Genomic DNA, 20822 nt, shown 5'->3' with positions numbered 1-20822 from the left:
CAAGCCGAAACGCATAACTGCTTCAATGCATAAATAGGCGGGGTGGTGGTACCTACCTGTGTGGACTCACAAGAGGTCCTACCACCAGTAAAGTATAATTATCCTTAGCGAATAAAACTGTTTGAAATAATTCTATCATCTATTATACTTTCACTATCGTACCACCTGTCACAGGAGTAAAGTTCATTGTAACAAATCAGAATAGCTGAGTGTTTTGAAAGAGGATTTCTCGTTGTTCTTTCTTGAGACCTATTTTGGTATTTGCTGCTACAGCAACTTTGGTGTTACCATTTTGTTATGGCTTTGGTGATTGGACGAGATCATGGCCCACCAGGTGCTAAGTGGTTACTGGAGCCCATAGACAACTACAACGTAAATGCCGCCACCCATCTTGAGACATGAGTCGTAAGTCACTTTTAACAGTACCTCTGGCAATGGTGAGTATTTTAATCTAAAGTATTTCCGCAGCAAAAATGTTAAAAACAATGTTATTGTACCTGCAGTATCCCTGCTACCTGTTCCGAAGTCCTCAATTCTGCAGGCCCCTTCACCACGTCATCAACTTCACTCCTCGTCTCCTCAGTCTTAGGAACCTTATTGTTATACTCCGCGTCTTCTTGTGTCTCCAGCAGCGGTTGTCGCTTCACGCACAGACTGTTCTTCGGGTATTCTTGACCAGTATCGGTGTATTCCACATCGGAACTCTTCACATTAGTCATACTCTTCGAGGTTATAACGCTGGAAAGAACGCGATATTGCTTGGGACGGATTTTCAGAGGAACTGTCGTGATGGGGCAGCTCTGGCTCTCCGAGTCGCTGGATAGACTCTGAACGGACTCAGAGACGTTTCCTTTGGACGCCCTGACGCTGATCATGCTGCCGGGGTAGTAGCCTTTGACCGTGAGCAGCGGGCTGGAGGAGTTCGACGAGCTCGCGTTGATGCTGTGCGGCCGCGGCTTCGGTTCAACGTTCTCATTCTGCAGCACCAGGGTGTCCTCGCTTCTGGACGGCGGGAGGCGATTGCTTCCGATACTAGTATGAGATCCGGATGATTTGATATCGAACTGGGAGTTACTGCTCATGTAGTTCGTGCTGGACTGGGTGTACTGGGAGTCCGCGCTGCCCTTCCTGGCGTATTTCATGGCTTCATCGTTCAGCATCTGCGCGCTGCTCAGATTGAGCGTGGAAACGGACGTTTGTCTCGGAGCCAAGCTCAGTTGCTGTTCGGATTTGCTGAATTCCGGGTGCAAGTTTGCGTGATTCCCGTTGCCGGCTGGTCCGGGCCAGGACCCTCGGCCCGGAGACGTTTTGGTGATTTTTCCGTCTCTCGACGGTATCTGAAGGAAGTCCTTCAACTTGGACTCCCTATCCAGGGTCTCGATGTCAGGACCGTCTATCGTTTGCGTCGGAGTCTTTTCTAGAACGTGCTTGAGCAATATACCGGAGCTTTGGGCGGCCTTGTCTTTGTCCCTCGCGAAACATATTAGGTCCATTAACCACCGTTCTGCTTTCCAAACGGTATTCAAGGTGTTCTGTAGATCTTCTAACTTAGCGAGCCTTTCTTTGGCAGTCTGAAGTTCCGTGCACGAGAAGGCTTCTCTGTGCGAGTGAGCGGCTAAGGCCAAGTCCAGTTCGAGGACACAGCTGAGCTTAGAATATTTATTGAGGATATTCGTGTGGTAAGTCTGCAGATGAATCATCTCGAAAGCTTGTATCGGTAAGCTGAGTAAATCGCCTTTCTGGAGCAGTATTTCCTTCTGTCCCGGCACCGAGCAGGCTTGTTCTGCCGGCGGGCATATCATTACGAAGCTGACGTCATTGTTCAGCTCTATGACTTCCAAGTCATAGATTCGGTGGGAAGCTACACTGTCTATAGGGATATCCATTTCTTTGAAGAGTCTTCTTGCAGCAGCGGCTATGTTGTCGAGGAACATCTCTTGAGATTCTGACGGCTTCTCTGAGTTGTTAATGGAGGGGATCTGTTGGGTGTCATCCGATCTGCCCGACTGATTTCTTAAGTACTCCCATTCTTCACTGAAACGGGCAAAGAAAAAAACGATTCACTACGTTGTAAAATGAAGTAGGAAAAACAGACTTTTGTAGAAACTCGGGCGTCACAGTTTTCCTTCAACTACCCACAAATCTACAAAATTACGACATCTGTTTGTTTACAGCTACGGCTTCGGGAGCCTTCCCCCGGCACCCGCAGTGTTGATGTCGCATAATCTGTGCGTACCTTGCAAGGTTACGTCACACCGCCACCAGAGGGCGTTGTTTAGCTTCGATACGTTCGACACGAGAACCCTCACATTATGACCGCCGGTAACTACATTCCGGATCCTGCGGACAGAATGGAAAGCAGTCGACACAAGCACCGGTCATCGCTCTCGTCGAACCCGTCGCTTGCGACGAAGGGCTCGACGAGTATATTAACCCTCAGACACAGCCCACTGAGTTTCTCGCCGGATCTTCTCAGTGGGTCGCGTTTCTGATCCGGTGGTAGATTCTGCAAAGCACGGCTCTTGCTAGGGTTCGTGTTAGCAACGTCGTCAGGTTTGAGCCCCGTGAGCTCACCTATTAGTTAAGGCTATGCTGATATAGCCTCTCAAGGGTATCAGCTTAGGTAGGATCAAAAAAAAAGAAAAAAAGCTAGCGAAATCGAAGTATCGAGAAAGGTCCGCAGTCCACGGCCTCGGTATACTAAAGCTACTCACGCTGAGACGTGCGGGTTGTCTCGGACCCTGGTGTGAGGCGGCACGTTGGGAGCGCGCGCCGGAGCCACGATCCGGACCACTTCCACCGAGGACTGCAGCTTCAGATAGCCGAGATACAGCCCGCGTGATAATTGCACTCTAGACACCTGCATCATAAAGTCGGAATTACAATGTTTACTAATGTTACTTAAAAACTGCAGGACGTATAGTGAGCCCTAGTAACTTTACTCTTAGATCTTAGTTGAGACATATAGGTAAATAACATCGCCCGAACTTGGCAGGCTATTGAATTGTAATGCTAATTATAAAAAATAAAGTTGATTCTATTTTATTCTATTAGTGAGCTCGCACCGACATGTACCACCATTTAGACAGACAGCACTTATACAATACAATAGAGAATACTAGCTCACATCTCCACGGTGGCGACATTGAAGCTGCTATGTTTATATAAATACTCTAAAAACAGAGTCTTAGAACTGTAGGATTGGTAAGAACGGAACGTATGAAAACAGTGTGAAACGGAACGTTAAGATGTGAGTGAGAGAAAACGGAAAGAAAGAGAGAAGAGAATGACAGAGAACTGAAAGATGGTGAAGACGTTTGAAAAATGAGCAAGACGTAATAAAAGTGTTAATTATTAATTATTATTATATTAGAAGATTTTGGAACAGTCTAACTTTTATTTTATGCGTCCCTGTTCTACAGAACTCATATTTGAAAGTGATTAGCGTCACAAACATGGTAGCGGTACATAGAAGCAATAACACCATATATATGATTACCTGATGGTACGCGATCTGTTCGTGCACGGAAGCCATGAGGAGTTCCCCTATGGTGTTGTCCTCGCTCAGCACTCGCCGCCTCAGCTTGGACACGGGGGCCCACCTCGAGTTCAGCGCGGACACAGACTTCGCAGATTTAACGCTGTTCACGCAGGAGAGCACCACTGTGCCGTGGGAGTCTCTTAGGGGCTTGTGGAATAATTGACCTGGAACATCAAGTACCTCTGCTTTACTGGTGAGACGTATTTTGAATCCTCACGGGTATGTGAGGATTCACAAAGGGGCTTTTTTTTATGGCGTAAATGCGCCACCCACCTTGAGATATCAGTTCTAAGGTTTCAGGTATAGTTACAACGGCTGCCCCACCCTTCAAACCAGAATAGGTAGGGCGGTGGTACCTACCCGCGCGGACTCTCAAGAGGTCCTACCACCAGTAAAAGTCTGAGATTAAAAGTCTGGTCTAGTGTTGAGACTTTATCATGATTTCTACGGCAACCAATAATTCCAGCTTTGGAATGAGCTCCCTTCCACGGTGTTTCCCGAGCGCTATGACATTTCATTCTTCAAACGAGGCCTGTGGAGAGTATTAAGCAGTAGGCAACGGTTTAACTGTGTCCCTGGCATTGTTAAAGTCCATGGGCGACGGTAACCACTCACATTCAGATGGGCCGTATGCTCGTCTGCCTACAAGGACAATTAAATAAAGCATCGGGTGCAATTGTGGAGCTTTGTCGCATTTCCACCCTGCACGATTGTTTTAATTGCTATATTACCTAAGTCCTGCACTCCGAGAGCGGACTGCATCTGGGCGGCGGCCGTCAGTAGCTTCAGTCTGAAGTGTATGGACGATGACGTATGCTTCTCCATGTCTGAGCGCAGAGACTTCACGTCGTCCCAGGAGCATGACACCTGCGGATTACGCGACAGTCAGATATATGACAATGTCAATGGGAAATGACCTTTTTTTTTATTGCTTAGATGGGTGGACGAGCTCACAGCCCTTCTCTTCTCTTCTATATCGTTCCCTCACTACTGAGGATCGCGACGACATGCGACGTACTTTCAATGTGCTCGATCATGGGTGGCATGGACTGCATGGTGCAGACTACCACCGAGTGCTTCTCTTGCTAGATCTGACCATCTGGCTGGTGTTCTGCCCACGGCGCGCTTGCCCTCTATGCGACCCGTAATTATGAGCTTCTCTAATTCATGTCTGGGAGACCGCATGATGTGTCCGAAGAAGCTCATAACACGTTCCAGGCAGATGGAAGAGAGCCTATTTCGGATGTCTAGCTGCCTTAGAATGGACTCGTTTGTTCTCATGGCAGTCCACGTGGTGTTAAGTGGTTACTGAAGCCTATATTCATCTACAACGTAAATGCGCCACCCACTTTGAGATATAAGTTTTAAGGTTTCAAGGATAGTTACAACGGCTGCCCCACCCTTCAAACCGAAACGCATTACTGCTTTACGGCAGAAATAGGCAGGGCGATGGTACCTACCCGCGCGGACTCACAAGAGGTCCTACTACCAGTAATTATACGCAAATTATAATTTTTGCGGGTTTGATTTTTATTACATGACCTTCCTTAAATGTGAAGCTTCTTCCTTTACATTATATTAAGTGGGGTCGGCAAAGCGAATTCTTCTATTCCATTATATTCTACGAGAAGTCATTTCAACACTCACTTCTCTCTCTCTCTAATATCGTCATTCACATACTCTATTCATGTTTTCTTCGATCGACCTCTTCCCGCTCTACCTTTCACTACCATTTCCATACATCTCCTAGTCACATGTATCTCCTCTCTACGCATCACATGTCCATACCACGCTAACCGTCCGCTCTTTAATTTATCAATCTCTGGGGCTACTTTCACACTTCCTCTGATATACTCATTCCTTATCTTGACCATTCTTGTCACTCCACACGTCCATCTCAACATTCGTATCTCGCAAACTGTTAATGCTTATTATTCGACTCATATAAGCCGGTTCATTACAAATGTAATTTATTAGTCGTTGAGTGATGTAACAAGTGCTCCGGGTATATTGACCGCGGGATCTTAGGAGCAGACAATTCAATGTGAATCGAACCCACGACCCTGGATGAAACAGTCAGGGGTGCTAGCTATTGCACCGGCGAGTCAGTCAAATTGTACTTTTAACATATTTTTACTGACTATTCGGAAATATCTTTGGTACGTCATTATCCTAAAGCATAACCTTTCGGAAGCACACGAGTTTTATAAGAACCCATTTTTGATTACCTTCATTAGCCAATGGAAATCCGTGTAGATACAGGTGGGGTAGGTTTCGTCAACTTCGATGACCGGCAGGAACTCTTCGCTGGTCACCAACACTTTATCCTCGTGGTACAGAATGCACGCGAGGTAGACGCCTCTGTAAACGTATTATGATTTTAGATTTGACCACATATTAAAAACAATTATCGGCTTTTAGATCTTTGGAATCATAATCGTTAGTCTTCATGATTATCATCGACGGCTTCCACTCGTCTACTGTGGGACACAGGCCTCAGGATCCAGTGAACCGTCTGTGCAAGAGATCGGGGGCCTTACGTAGGCAGATTAGCGGTCTTCACTCATGGAAGTAAAAGTTAAAGGAACTATCAATGTATTACAACGGTAGGCAGCGGCTTGACTCTGTTCCTGGCATTGCTGAAGTCCATGGGCGACGGTAACCACTTACCATCAGTTGGGCCGTATGCTCGTTTGCCTACAAGGGAATTAAAAAAAAAAGTAATCGGTTGTGTTTGTTAGCGTATACCTTCTCAAGTTCTTCTGGAACTTGCTGGCAGCGGTGAAGAGTTGTCGTATGGTGGCAGTCTTCTTCCGCGGCACCCGGGGCGGGCCGGGCGGGCGGGAGCGCGCGCCCGCCGCCGCCGCCCACAGCGCCTCCAAGGCAGCCGCCGCGTCGCCCGCCTCGCCGCGCGACACGCGACACGACACGTCACGCCAACCTGGTGACGCGCATCGAGAATGTACAGGCTGTGGTGAGACGTGAAACCGAAGGCAATACTGGAACAAACTAGTACCCCAACAAAGAAACGTATTTATATAAACTAGTGGTCCCGCAGTATAATTAAATAATTGAAATTATAAGTTTGAGCATTATTATGGTTCTATTGTCAAAGACTATTATACTTTTATGATCACAGATTTCGACAAGTCTACACTATAGACAAGTAATATTGAAGATAATAAATATTCTCAATTTGACTTTAAACTTTAAGCAATAACAAAAGTTTGACAATAAACAAAGAGTATATTGATATGCGTGAGTGTCAAATACATGGTAATGTGTATAATACTTTTTTTATTGATTTAAGGTATTATTAAAACACAATTTAAACACAAATTTCATTCTGCACTCCTTCTCTATATTCTCTATAAGTGTGGGAAATTTCATACACCTTCGTCCGCTCAATTTTCGTAAAAAGGGGTAAAAAGTTTTGGTTTATACTGGGTGCTATGAGACCGCTTCCGAGAACGAAGTCAGATGATAGTACTAATGACACCTTTAATAATGGGACGGGCAAAAACGGTCGTGACTTAAAAAAATCATATTTTTAAAACGTTTTACTAGCATTATTTACGCTCCATCATGTTAGTGTAGCTAAATGAAACTTTCATAAAAAATACATTTCTTTAGTTTAAAAAAAACCAGCAATGAAACACAAAATCAAAAACAGCTCATGCTGGGATCAACGAACGCCCGGGCGCGGTGCTTCTTTTACACGCACACCGGCGCGGCGCTGATACCGCGCTCTCCAAAAATTACAACTTTGTAGGTACAAAATTATCGTTTTCGGAAGCGGTCTCCTAACACCCAGTATAGATAAATGCTCACGCCATGAACCAGCAATGAAGGCGTCCTCCGATTTATTTTTATTACATTGCGTGCAGTTCAGTCGTCACAATACAATAGAAATCAAACATAATTTCTAGTATTATCTTATTTAGGATCATCCATTATCATTTTCACTTTAGATCACAACTATAATCATTACAACTTGTATCAATCCTAAGCTTGTACTGTGGAGGATAAAACTATTAAAAGAAAATTTTCATAGTCATTCTTACTCCCGGAATCGTATCCGAATATTATTGAGTAGATGTCCCCGCAAGAGACAGAAAGGATTCAACTTTCTTCAAATTATTTCCGGACTTGGTTTTCCATGGTAATTAAAAAAACCCTGATATTTGGGGGACATTATTATACGTCTATAATATCATATCTTGGCAGTTTCTCACGATTTTACCTTTAGGTAAATCTTACGTGAAAACGTTGTCGCATCTGCTCTGAGTCTGAATCCCTTCACAACTTTCACCCGTTTAGGTAAAATATCTGATTCTAAATCACACTATGTTCAAAATAAGGTCATACCTACGTTTTATTTTAAATAAAACATCTACGCAATAAAAAAAAAAAAAAAAAAAAAAAAAATACCTACGTCATCAATCCAAAAACGAACATCATAAAACTACTCTCACTAAAATTGTCTAATCTCTAACAATAAAAACAAAGACCTAATTATCTTTAACCGATAGACAGAACTATATTAGACTTACTGCTCGGCACGACACTCCTGGGTACAGAAACGCTGAACGGCCCCCAACCCTTGATGTTCCCGGCGGCAGCCCTCAAGAAGTATCGCCTGCCCCGCGTGAGGCCCGTGATCAAGGCTTTGGTGCCGACGTTAGCGCCCGATGAGGTCAGCTCACGGACCCCGCACACGTTAGAGAAATCGGCTCGCGATGACCACTCCACTGTAATTAATAGAGAATGATGATATATACGTCCTTTGTGCACGATATTAAGACGCATCCGCTTTTTCAAACCCGCACGGGTAGGTGACCAACGTTCTGACTATATCTGCCGTGAAGCACTAATTCCTTTTGATCTGAAGAGGAAAAAGCTATTGTATTGTAAAGACTGAAACTTAGAGCTCATCTATAAAGATGGGCGAAAGCAATTACGTTACTGAAGTCTATGTGCTCCGTTGACCACTTAACTAGTTGAGCCATGAGCTCATCCATCTATCTAAGTAATAAAAAGCGGGTAGTTTAATATATTACCTTTAAACTTAGTAACGGCCGGTAAGTCTTCAAGGGATGCTGGTTTGGCGTCTCTTAACCGGACCGTGACCGCGTGAGATCCACAAACCTCTAGATCTGGTGCGTTTGGCGCAAGAGGCACACGAAGCTGTTGCCAGCCTTGGACAAGACGTCTAAAATGCAAATCGTTGCGCCATTAATTAGATAAACTTGTGGATTGGGCGTACGGTAATGGACGTACCATTTTTAAATAATACAGAAAAAATAATGGAAATGGGTTTTTTTCTCTACCTATTCGCTGGTAGCCTTAGATGCTATGCCAGTTACGCTCTGACTGTTAAATTTGCTCACGGGACTCAGCCCGAGAGTTTGATAACACTGACCTGAACAAGAATCTTTCGCAGAATCTACCACCGGATCTGAATCGCGACCCACTGAGAAGATCCGGCGAGTAACTCAATGGGTTAGAAAAGGGTTATGAAGATTAGCAAATATATAATCGACATTATTATTTTACACAATTTTAAAAGACCATTTCCTGTTGCTTCTCGCACTTATCTGTGGTGATGGAAAATACCAAATGTGTATTTTAAATTTTATAGTTTGAATTGGCAGTTTTATGACGTCAACTTAGTCAATTATATCAATTGTTGAATTTGTCATTTAAAACAATAATTACAAGGAAACTTAATTTATTCGACAAATTCGATTCATTTAATTCGACTGTTGTGTCGATTTACGTACGTGTTGAATGTCGAATAAACAGTTTATCACCGACTCTAAAAATAAAAGCAGTGAAAAAACCGTAGAGTACTAGTTTTTTTTTTTGAATTCCTGTATTTAACTCAGTTTTCATTTATCTGAATATGTTATACTGTAATCTGGTAATGAAAACTGTAATGAAATGCCACTGCCTCAGTTCCACTTAATGCTATCAACGCAAATGAGAATTAACTTTATCTATGCACCGTAAAAAAAAATTTTTTTTTTTCATGTATATTTTTTTTGTTGCAAATCACATCACTATTAGGGAAAGATATTGGAACACAGTATTATGGAGCTAGAGGAAGATCTCTACAATAGAGAATATCTATATTTTATGATGAGGTCATTGAAATTAATGTGTGTAGTTATAAATAGTATAAGTTTAACCAATTATACCCCGCAGATAGGCCGCAGGCTCCTAGACTACGTCAGAAATAGATGCCTCAGCTTCTACATTCTAGGTCCAAGAACCCGCGGTAGACCCAAAAAACGTTGGTTGGATGTGGTAAAGGCGGATATGGAGCAGAATAGCTTCACTCAGAAGGATGCCGAAGACCGGGCAATGTGGAGGGGTTTAAGTTGAAAAGTGGACCCTGACACTAGACCGGACAAAACGCTACTAAGAAGAAGAAAAAGAAGAAGACTCGCATCAAGATACATACTATTACCGTTGGTTAACTATAAAAACAGAAATAGGAAAGTTTTCTGAGGAGTTTCAAGAAGTGCTCTGAGGAACTGTTTGAGACGGTCCCATCGTCTCTTTTTATTATACCATCGCACCGGCCGTTACATTGTGTATCCAGAATTCTGACATCCGACTTTAAAATGAGCTCTCCGATGACACGTTCTACTTCAAACGAGGTTTGCGGAGAGCGATGGTAACCAATAATTACCAGGCGGTATGTTCCTCTGTCAATAAAAAAAATTGAATAATCGATCTTACTTGAGTGTTCTGACTCTTCTTTCCCAATGCTGTGCCTGTTTATCCTTTTCGGAGCCAGTCCCACCAGCACACCCGGTCGTGCCAGTGCCTTGACCACTAGCTGAAGATCTGGAATCGCCATTCGGAAGGTTTAATTTGAATTGATATCTTATAGTCTGGATCAAGCGTAGCATACTAGATAACACATCGGCTTTATGTACGGCCTTACAGAACAACTTGAGTGTGTAACAAGAATGTGAAGTCAGAACAGTTTATTTTGGCACATTAGCCATCGAGTCCAATACCTTCTAGATGTTACATTTAAATGCTATCGTGAAATGGTGATCCTTAACTGGTGGAAGGGCGGTTTGTGAGTCCACCTTATTAGTTAGGTAGGTAGGTTGTACTGGAAAACTGAGACTTAGAACTTATGTCTCAAGCTGGGTAGTGGCGTTTATATTGATGTATATGGGTTCCAGTGACTATTTAACACCAGGTGGACCGCGCTCTCGCCAACCCACCTTTTTTTCGACCCAAGTTTCTCTACAATAACCGGTCTTGCGCAACTTGAACCGTGACTTTTAGTGGGTTTCATCGGTCTACCTCGTGGGTAGGCTATCCCTACAATATATTGTCAAAGTACACCCAACTTAGTAATAAAAAAAAAAAAAAATTAAAGGACCCTACATTTCTCAGACATTTATCATTCATTAGTTTCTGCGTATGTAGATTAAAGATATTCCTTTAATTTGTAAATCTGTTTGTCTGTACCGCTTTTCAAATAAATAATTACATTCCATCGCAGTATTATTCGTTACAATATTTTACCTGGTACAAGCGTCATCGCGACATGGTCGCTCCGTTGCACATCCGATAACGTCATGTAGCTTGGACTCTGCGTCTCGGGCCAAGCGACGTAGATGGGCACCCAATGCTTCAGAGTTCTTAACTAGAGAAACAAAAAGCCATTGAAAGAACGAGTCCCTAATTAAGGCCATAATCTTACGAATTTCTATTACACAACTTTTTAATTTCAGGGTTTTCGTGTGTACTAGATGCATGAATGCACTGAATGAAGCTATCCTCGTATGTATTGAGTATTTTGAATAAATCATTATAATTTTTGGAACGTAGTTCCATATCGCACGTTTCGTTCGCGGGCTGAAGGGTTAGATCGAAAACCACCAACATATATTCAACATCTTGTTTCTACTAGACTTACATCTACGAGAATATGCCAAAATACTTTGTATATTTATAACTAGCGACCCGCCCTCGCTTCGCTTCGGAAACTGTAATTTATTATTGATTTCTACACTATTTAATGGATGTTATTATACATATAAACCTTCCTCTTTAATCACTCTATCTATTAAAAAAAAACGCATCAAAATCCGTTGTGTAGTTTTAAAGATTTAAGCATACATAGGGACAGATATAGGGACAGAGAAAGCGACTTTGTTTTATATAAATACTATGTAGTGATAACAATTAATAAAATATATAGTGATAGTGAAATAATATTTCACAAATATTCCGGAAATTTATTGGCAATACCAACTTTATTCGCATCTATTCACATGCTTTAATTCGCTTAATTATTTTATACTGAATATTTATTTTTTATTTAATAATTACTTAATTACTTTAGCAACACACATAAAAGATATAGCAAAAGGAACTCCGTTGCAAGCGGGTGTCCGTAAAACACCCCTCTTCATTTTTTTTCAATACTTCGCCACCTCATTTAGTATGCCCTTAATGTTGGATTTTGAATAACACAAGACAAATTCGAGTCAATATAACTATTGTAACATTCCTTAAAACCAAAACTCAAATTTATTGTATGTGAAATATATGCATTATTTACAACAGGAATCTTCTAAGCTCTTTTCGTCCTCCGAACAGTTCAGTTAAACACGTTAGTTGCAGTTTAAAAATCCCCACACACGACTATGTCCTGGTGTGATAGTCAAAACCGCGTTCTTTCGCTCGGTGTGGAAGGCGACTATGTCCGCATTTGTATGGGCATGGGCATATAAAAAAAGAGACTGTTGTAAGGCCTATCAGGTCTCATACGCACTGTAAAGAAGTTGAATTTTCCCTCAAAAAGCCCTCATACGCACTGGCTGGAAGTCCTTTAAAAGTATTCCCGCAGTCAACGTGTTAACTTGCTGAAAGATTAAAAACCGTAGTACAGTAGGTAATTTCGGCAGCATCAGCGACAGATTCAATAAACGTGGGACGTCGTATAATTTGTTTTATCGTGCCGAGACCCGATTGAGTTTTGTTTCGATTCGACATCGAACGTCAGGAAATGGGGTCTGTCGGTGAATCCAGCTATTTATACGATTCTCGGTTTGGTTCGACTAGAACTATCGGATTTGGGAATTAGGAAACGGTGGTCAATGGTTCGGTTCACCGACTAGATATCTTATACCTTTAAACGAGCAATTCTTATATATATATATATACCTAGTCAGGTCATAAGTATTGTCACACAGTAAAAACTTTTCTTTTAGAATGCTGGCCACAAAAAAGTTTACTGAATTCGAATTTCGAATTGTTCATGAAAATAAAAATAGTATACAATTAGAATTTTACTCATTTTTAAATATGTAGTGGACGCTTAAAGAAGACCGTGTTGCAGTTATTGCGTTCATCGTTGCGGTTACGCGCCAATTCAAATTTTTAACATACTGAAAAATTTGAATATAACCAAAAGATTCGTTTATCGTACCATCAAACCATACAATGAAGACTCTAGTGTAGATGACAGGTCAAGAAGTGGTCGCCCTCGGTCTGTTAGGATTCCAGCAGTGATAAAAGCTGTGAAAGCGCGAATTCAAAGAAATCCCAAACGTAAGCAGAAACTGTTGGCCCTTCAGATGGGGTTAAGCAGAACCACGGTGAAAAGGGTGTTAAATGAAGACTTAGGGCTTCGGGCATATCGAAGAAAAACAGGAAATCGTTTGAATGCTCGTCTAATGGACCTGAGACTGAAGAGATGCCGCGCTTTGTTGAAGCGGTACGCGGGAAAAAAATATCGGGAAATTCTTTTTTCGGATGAAAAAATTTTTACCGTAGAAGAGAGCTACAACAAACAAAATGATAAGGTGTACGCACACAGTAGTGAAGAAGCGAGCAACCGTATTCCGCGTGTCCAACGAGGTCATTTTCCATCCTCGCTCATGGTATGGTTGGGAGTTTCTTATTGGGGCTTAACAGAGGTACATTTTTGTGTGAAAGGTGTAAAAACGAATGCAGTTGTGTATCAAAATACAGTCCTGACGAACCTTGTGGTACCTGTTTCTCATACCATGTTCAATAACAGGCACTGGGTGTTCCAACAAGATTCGGCGCCAGTTCATAGAGCGAAGAGCACACAAGACTGGCTGGCGGCGCGTGAAATCGACTTCATCCGGCACGAAGACTGGCCCTCCTCCAGTCCAGATTTGAATCCGTTAGATTACAAGATATGGCAACACTTGGAGGAAAAGGCGTGCTCAAAGCCTCTTTCCAATTTGGAGTCACTCAAGACACTCTTGATTATGGCAGCCGCCGATATTGACATGGACCTCGTTCGTGCTGCGATAGACGACTGGCCGCGCAGATTGAAGGCCTGTATTCAAAATCACGGAGGTCATTTTGAATAAACTTTAGTGTCATAAGAATCTATGTTTTGTTAAGTTCATTTTGGTATATGAATGGTTACATAATGAATAAACTTGTTTCAATTATTTTACATTAAACATGTAACAGAATTTATGACCTGACTATGTATAATCTGAATCTCGGAAACGGGACCAACGATTTTCATAAAATTTAATATACAGGGGATTTCGGGGGCGATAAATCGATCTAGCTACGATTATTTTCAGAATATGTTGTTTTATTCGTGTTTTCAATAATCAACTCTTCCCGACATCTACTGGCGAATAATAATACTATTTTTCTTAATTGAGGGCAACTAACCACTTTAAAGATAAAACAAGATGGCGTTATCAAAAAAAAAACCGAGCAATACTCGGTCATCATCTAGTAAAAATAGTGTAACAAATCGAAGTATGAATAATAATTTGAGTTTAGCATCAGTAAAGCGTACAAACTTGGAGAAATATGTATGTATTGCAAAACTGTAGCATCGGATTAATTTAAAAGACTTTGACTGCTTCGGTTGGAGCTGTCTTGTTTTATTGTAGTTCTTCTTCTTCCTAGCGTTTTCGCAGTCTGGTGCCATGATCCGCTTTGCTACTTAAGCTCCTCCATTTTACCCGGTCTTCGATATCCTTCTGGGTGAGGTAATTCGCCTCCATATTGGTCGTTACCACTTCCATCTCTTGGACCTACCGCGGGATCTTGGACCTGGTACTTAGAGATCGAGGAATCTATTTCCGACGTAGTCTAGAGGCAAAGCGGTTTATGTCACGAACTCCAACGCTGCCGCGAATGTAGTTGTTACGAATGCGATCTAGTCGTGTTAGATTTATATCCCAATTATGTTCCATATTAAACTAGCTCACATCTAGATTAGCTGTAGCTTATCTGTATATAAAAAGACATAACGTGCCAATGAAAACGTTGAAACATTTCTTTCTTCATACAACAATAAAGTTTTGCCGCAAAGTATTGAAAAAAATAAAATAATAAGTCACCTTTACATACGTAATTATTTTATTTTTAAAGAATACCATACTATTAATAATAATTTCAATTTCGTAGCTCAATTTGTCATTCTCTCAGTGTTCAAATATTTGGGAGCACACTTTGTTTGGTGAAAAACAATAGACTGCGTGGGTGGGAACGCCCACCAAGTAACTTCTTTGATAAAAAAGTAATTTAAGTTTTCCATATAAGTAAAATATTGAAATGTTGCCGATGCTGGTGTTTTGTGGCTGGAATGTGAAAATAAGTTTTCTATGGCGTACCTGGATTCAGGGCGAGTAGTGTACCATATTAGCGAAGGGTAGGACCAGAGGGGAAACCATAAACCAACCCTATTTAATAATATTAGAAATTTTTTAACGCAGGACCTCTTTCTATTCTAGCTGCAATTTGTTTCAATGACATTTACAAAGATGGCCATGTTATTGAATACACTAAAAAATCGATAATGAACATGAATGACCACAAATTTACATATTTTAACTAATGTTCAGTTTCTAGTTTGTTGTGTTGTTTTATTAATTTATTTAATTTCATGCGCAAAGGTACAATGGCGGACTTAATGCCAGAGGCCTTCTCTACTAGTCAACCAAGGGTGGAGTCCTGTGGTAGGTGCATTCCTTTTTGCGAAAATAAGAAAATTAATAATAACATTATTTTCTCTTATAAAAAAAAGTAGGAACATACTTTTTCCATTTCGTTTTTAATTTATAAGACTAAAGTATTAAACTAAAAAGTCTGTTGACAGAGAGAAAAAAATATATTGAACGGTTTTTACTTTGTCTATTTACCTCTTCTTTATTGCTCGAGAAGCCCCTTGAAGTGAAGCAACCGAAATAAGTCGGGGAACTGACGAGATAATAAAACGGGAGATAAATTATTCACGGGCACGTTTCACGGGCAAGAATCCGTATGCGCTTTAACAATGATGCTCAAATCAAATTTCCGTGAGCATCGACGACACGATGCCGTGTGGTTTAAGTTTTCGGTGCGATGCTTACAAAGAAACTGCCATTTCACACATTCGAATATCAGTATAATACAAAGAATACAAAACTCTATCTTGCGTTCTTATAAGTGGTGTTCCGTGGTTGGTTATATACACTGAATTACACAGAGAACTAGGGATGCCTACAATAATGCAGGAAATCGCAAAATTTAAACAAAAACACCTCGAAAGATTGGAAAAGCACCCAAACAATCTGCCTGCCGCCTTGAAAAAACGAAGTTACGGGAAACGGCCCAAGAGAAAAGACGTCATATAGTTCAATGACAAATCTTTAAATTTAGAATAGATGGCTCGCTTGAGTCACGCTCTTACTTACTACGTAACAGGATACTGATTGTAGATAATAAAGGGAAAAAAATTATCACACATTCGAAAGTGATGTGTTGAACTCAACACCTCATGCAGTCACGGTGACGCATCGCTATCGCCGCCTACAGGCACAACACTAGAAGTTTCCAGCCAGATTTTCTCAGTGAGTCGCGATTCCGATACGGTAGTCGATACAACGAAGCACTGTATGGTAAACAGTCGAAGCCGCCCTAAACACGTCATTACGGATACTCTTGATCCATTAACGGTGCTTTTAGGTACCACAAGCACCCGTCACCGTTCTCGCCGAAATAGTCGCTTGTGACTAAGGGCTCGGCGGGTAAATTAACCCACAGGCACTGTCTACTGAGGTGGGTCACGTTTCTAATCCGGTGGTAGATTTTGCGAAGCACTGCTCTTGCTAGGGCCAGTGTTAGCTACAGCTCCGCTTTGAGCCTCGAGAGCTCACCTACACGCTAGGGTAACGCTGATATAGTCTCTCAAGGCTATCAACATAGGTGGGAAAGAAATAAAAAATAAGCACTGCTCTTGTTAGGGCAGATGTTAGCAAAGTTTCTCTTGCCGAGACCTGTGAGCCGTCGTCTACCAGTGCGGCAAAACCCGAGGCAATTATTAGGAAAAGTACCTAGCTATCACCGTGATCCTACGCGATAGGTATGGAGGACAAGGCCCCATTTGGTGATGATTAATGATTTAAAACTACACGATCATTATTTCAGAATTTATTAACAATGACTTATTGGACTCGATCGATTTTCTAACTCAGTTGCTATTTAGTGAAAAAAGGAACCCATAGACATCGTAACATGAACGCCTCGATCCATCTGTAGACGCGGGGTCGCTGTCTCAATTCAATCGTAAGTGCTTGTTCACGTAGAAGGCGCGGGCGCGGGGGCGGGTGTGGCCGCGGTAGACGTAGCGGGTTCGTATTCACATTGGCCGCCAGGCGTTTGCGCGAGTTTGACTGCTTTCAGAGATTGAAAACATGGACGACGATCTTTTATTTTTAACCGAAAATTCATACATAAAGTGGGAGATGATAGCAATTAGAATCGGTGTGCATGAAATTAATAAAGAAAGAGAACGGTATAGTGAATTTCATACTTTATTCATATTTCTTCTGTATTGAAAGACATATCGCTTCTAGCGACAAGTTCAAGCTGGTTGAACTTACCCGACGTCGCGAGTGAATCGCGCGCTCCGCCGCTAGTTGGACGTGAACACACCCATACAACTCGTGCGTTTGATATTGTCGCGAGCGGAACGCGCGCGCAAGTCGCTAGCTTGCCCGCTATCGTGCGTTTCGTACGTGAACACTCGTATATTACGCCATATTATGTTTGATATTTCGTGACCGCGCCCGCCACCGCGCCCGCGTGTCAACGTGAACCAGCACTAATGGTTATCACCCCTTCGAACCAAAATTCACAATGACTTCTCGGCAAAAATAGACACGACGGTGATTTCGGTATTTTTCTTGAACTAAAAATGCGCAACATGTTTCGTCAAGGTCGCCCGTGTTGAACCAAACCATCAAATATAATGTACGCTAAACCACGGGGAAAAGCATCAAATTGGATTCGTCCTTTAATGAACCAGAAACTTCAAACAGGTTACTCTGTATTCGGATCTCGTAGTGCATGACGTCATCTTTCGTGCTTCAAACATCGCGACGAGAGCTTAAGAATTCCATCGCAAAGATAAGAGTTCTCCCTCTGTGCAGATAATGGGATCTGTCTGTTTACATCGAAGAGCCGAACGCAAATGTAATTCAGATTGCTGGAAACCTGTTTTATCGGGCACACGACGATAATCAGCTGCGAGTTATTGTTATTTTATCCTGTGTGATTCTATTATACATATCCATATATTGTTCATTATTCTATTCAATCTTCAATTATAAGCTTTGGATAGCAAAAACACTTATGTTTCTCACTGTTATTAGGTTTTTCATGCGATGACATGTTCTATTCTATTTTCAGTGATTTTCTAATCTACATCTACACTAATATATAAATCTACAGTGGTTTTTACGGATGTTCCGTTATAACTACTGAACCATGCATTCGATTGACTTAAAATTTGGTATCCATGTAGAAAATACATGTACTTAATGGATAGGCTAATATTTATATGAGTGTTGGACTCCCTACACCAGTTGCGGGGGCGTTAATGATGAGAATCTTTGTGGGGGTGAGAAATAATAATGTTAATTTTAAATGCCCAACGAAGCGGACGTGTACAGCAAGTCACTTATATTTCTCACTGTTATTAGTTTTGTCATGCGATGACATGTTCTATTCTATTTTCAGTGATTTTCTAATTACCTGTATGTAACTATACTGAGACCTTAGAACTTATATCTCAAGGTGGGCGACGCGTTTACGTTGTAAATGTATATGAGCTCCACTAACCACTTAACGCCAGGTGGGCTGTGAGCTCGTCCACCAATCGTCCACCATCCACAGTGTTTCCCGAGCGCTATGACATGTCCTTCAAACGAGGCTTGTGGAGAGTATTAAGCGGTAGGCAGTGGCTTGGCTCTATCCCTGGCATTGCTGAAGTCCATGGGCCACGGTAACCACTCACCATCAGGTGGTCCGTATGCTCGTCTGCTTACAAGGGCAATAAAAAAAATCTAAACAATAAGAAAAGTCTGATACCAGCAGAGTTGTGCTTCGATAAAGACACTAACCTAGTATAATCCTTTGAGGTAACAAGTAATGGGTAGGCAAAAAAAGAGAACAGGGTTGTGATCAATCAAAATATGAACATTAGAATTTTATTGTAAAATTTTAATGGTAACACCTAAGTCCTAACTGAGTTAGCTAATTTTAAAATTTGCTTATGGCAACTCTCTCTTCCGTTCCTGTCTTTTAGCCCTGTGCATGGCAAATTGAATTATAATAATATTAGAATAAACGCGAATGTTCATTTTACAAGTCTGTATTTTATTTAAACAAGGGGCATAAAAATATATAGCACAAGCGTTTTCAGAATTAGTGATGCAGTAGTTAAACCAAAGTAGTTAAACCAACTTTGGAGCGAATAAACCACCTTTATTACATTATATCTATATTTCTGACCATTAAAATACAAACCCTATACCAGTGCAAAGGTGGTCGGTCAGTCGATTCTGATCGTCGGCACTGTCGTAAAAATAATAATAATTCATTTATTTGTCAGATAATAATAATCCATGAATATAAAAAATAAAAAAACAAAGAATAATATAACAAACAAGTTGGTCTTCTCAACTAAGATTATGATGTCATTTCTAAGTGTTACAAATTTCATCTTATATTTATTTACCTAAGAGGTCATCATTATTTTTGTTAGTCAGCAACCACCACTGAACCATGGATCAAGTCATAAAGGTCTGCTAATGCTTTCAGAATGCTGTTAGGGCTGACCCGGACCCGGGGAATCAGGAATGTGCACCGTTTCCGTAATAATATGATGGAAAAAATAAAAATAAAACATCTACTATGTACTACGACCCGAGCCGATAAATCAATACAATACAGTTATAGGTCGAGAACTAAAGTCCCGAGGGCCCAGTCGCTTTCTTAGCTTGTTTGCGATTGTCTTCAAATAAAATAGAATAATCGAGAAAGTTCCCGTTATCGAGTTACAAGAGACACTACAAGTTTTTATATTGTATTGTCTTTGATGTGCATCACGGAACCCGAGTAACTATTATTAGATTTGATAAGTTAGTATTTGTCAAAAATATTTTCTATAAACATAACAGTCCGCACAGGTACCACCATCAATCACCCCGTCCATTTTCGCCGTGAAGCAGTAATGCGTTTCGGTTTGAAGGGCGGGGCAGCCGTTGTACTGTAAAAAGTGAGACCTTAGAACTCGTGTCTCAAGGTGAGTGGCGGTATTTACGTTGTAGATGTCTATGGGCTTCGGTAGCCACTTAACACCACGTGGGCCGTGCGCTAGTCCAGCCATCTAAGCAATAAAAAAATAAAAAAAACAGTTTCATTTTTTTGTAAAATCGACCTAGGGTCTTTGAGAAAGATTTTGAGATTTTTGTCGTAATTATCTTGAGTTTTATTTTATAACAATTCTAAAACGAAGCAGTAGATATCGAACAATAAAATAAAATAAAAATTTAGAACAACCGACCGACCTTTGATTATTTCTTGTGGTTGGTAGCCTGCAAAAAGACCGCTTTCGATGCTGAAATGAAAATAATCTACAACCTTTAACGGAGAACCATACTAATTGACTTTTTGGCGCGAACGCGAGGAATGAAGTTGTGTGATTTGTTTTATTTTGTCTATTTAGTGTTTCTTCAGGTTTAAATGTGTAATAATGGTGGTTTATTAACTGTTTAATATCTGTGAAAGTGCACAAATGTGGGAAAATGAAACAAAGCCGCTGGACGTAGCTTCTCGGGATCCTCCAAAAAGTCCACTGAAAAAATCTTAGTAAATGACCACCATTTTACTGAGATTATATTTCATCCCAGATCATCTCATTTAATTTCATCCCAGTTGATTAATGTCTCAAATTAATCATCTTCATTTCATTTCA

The 20822-nt window shown here is 41.2% G+C and overlaps 1 protein-coding gene across 7 annotated transcripts in view; it reads right to left on the bottom strand.

Annotated features, from left to right (window-relative positions):
* wake (ankyrin repeat and fibronectin type III domain containing protein wide awake) overlaps positions 1-20822 on the bottom strand; it is a 284830-nt gene that overhangs the window by 3885 nt on the left and 260123 nt on the right. For all 7 annotated transcript variants that reach the window (XM_089734489.1, XM_089734493.1, XM_089734494.1 and 4 more), the window contains 10 exons: positions 11096-11216; positions 10289-10396; positions 8602-8753; positions 8095-8292; positions 6290-6482; positions 5770-5902; positions 4273-4408; positions 3500-3705; positions 2715-2860; positions 498-2034 (listed from right to left, as the gene is read on the bottom strand). In XM_089734489.1, the coding sequence (XP_089590615.1) occupies positions 498-2034; positions 2715-2860; positions 3500-3705; positions 4273-4408; positions 5770-5902; positions 6290-6482; positions 8095-8292; positions 8602-8753; positions 10289-10396; positions 11096-11216 (2930 nt within the window). The remainder of the gene's footprint in view (positions 1-497; positions 2035-2714; positions 2861-3499; positions 3706-4272; positions 4409-5769; positions 5903-6289; positions 6483-8094; positions 8293-8601; positions 8754-10288; positions 10397-11095; positions 11217-20822) is intronic.

This window comes from Bombyx mandarina, chromosome 17, assembly GCF_030267445.1.
Source record: "Bombyx mandarina strain Sakado chromosome 17, ASM3026744v2".
In the NCBI taxonomy this organism is placed as follows: Eukaryota; Metazoa; Arthropoda; class Insecta; order Lepidoptera; family Bombycidae; genus Bombyx; species Bombyx mandarina.
Note: the sequence above shows the minus strand (reverse complement) of the source record. Positions and strands in the feature narration are given on the sequence as shown.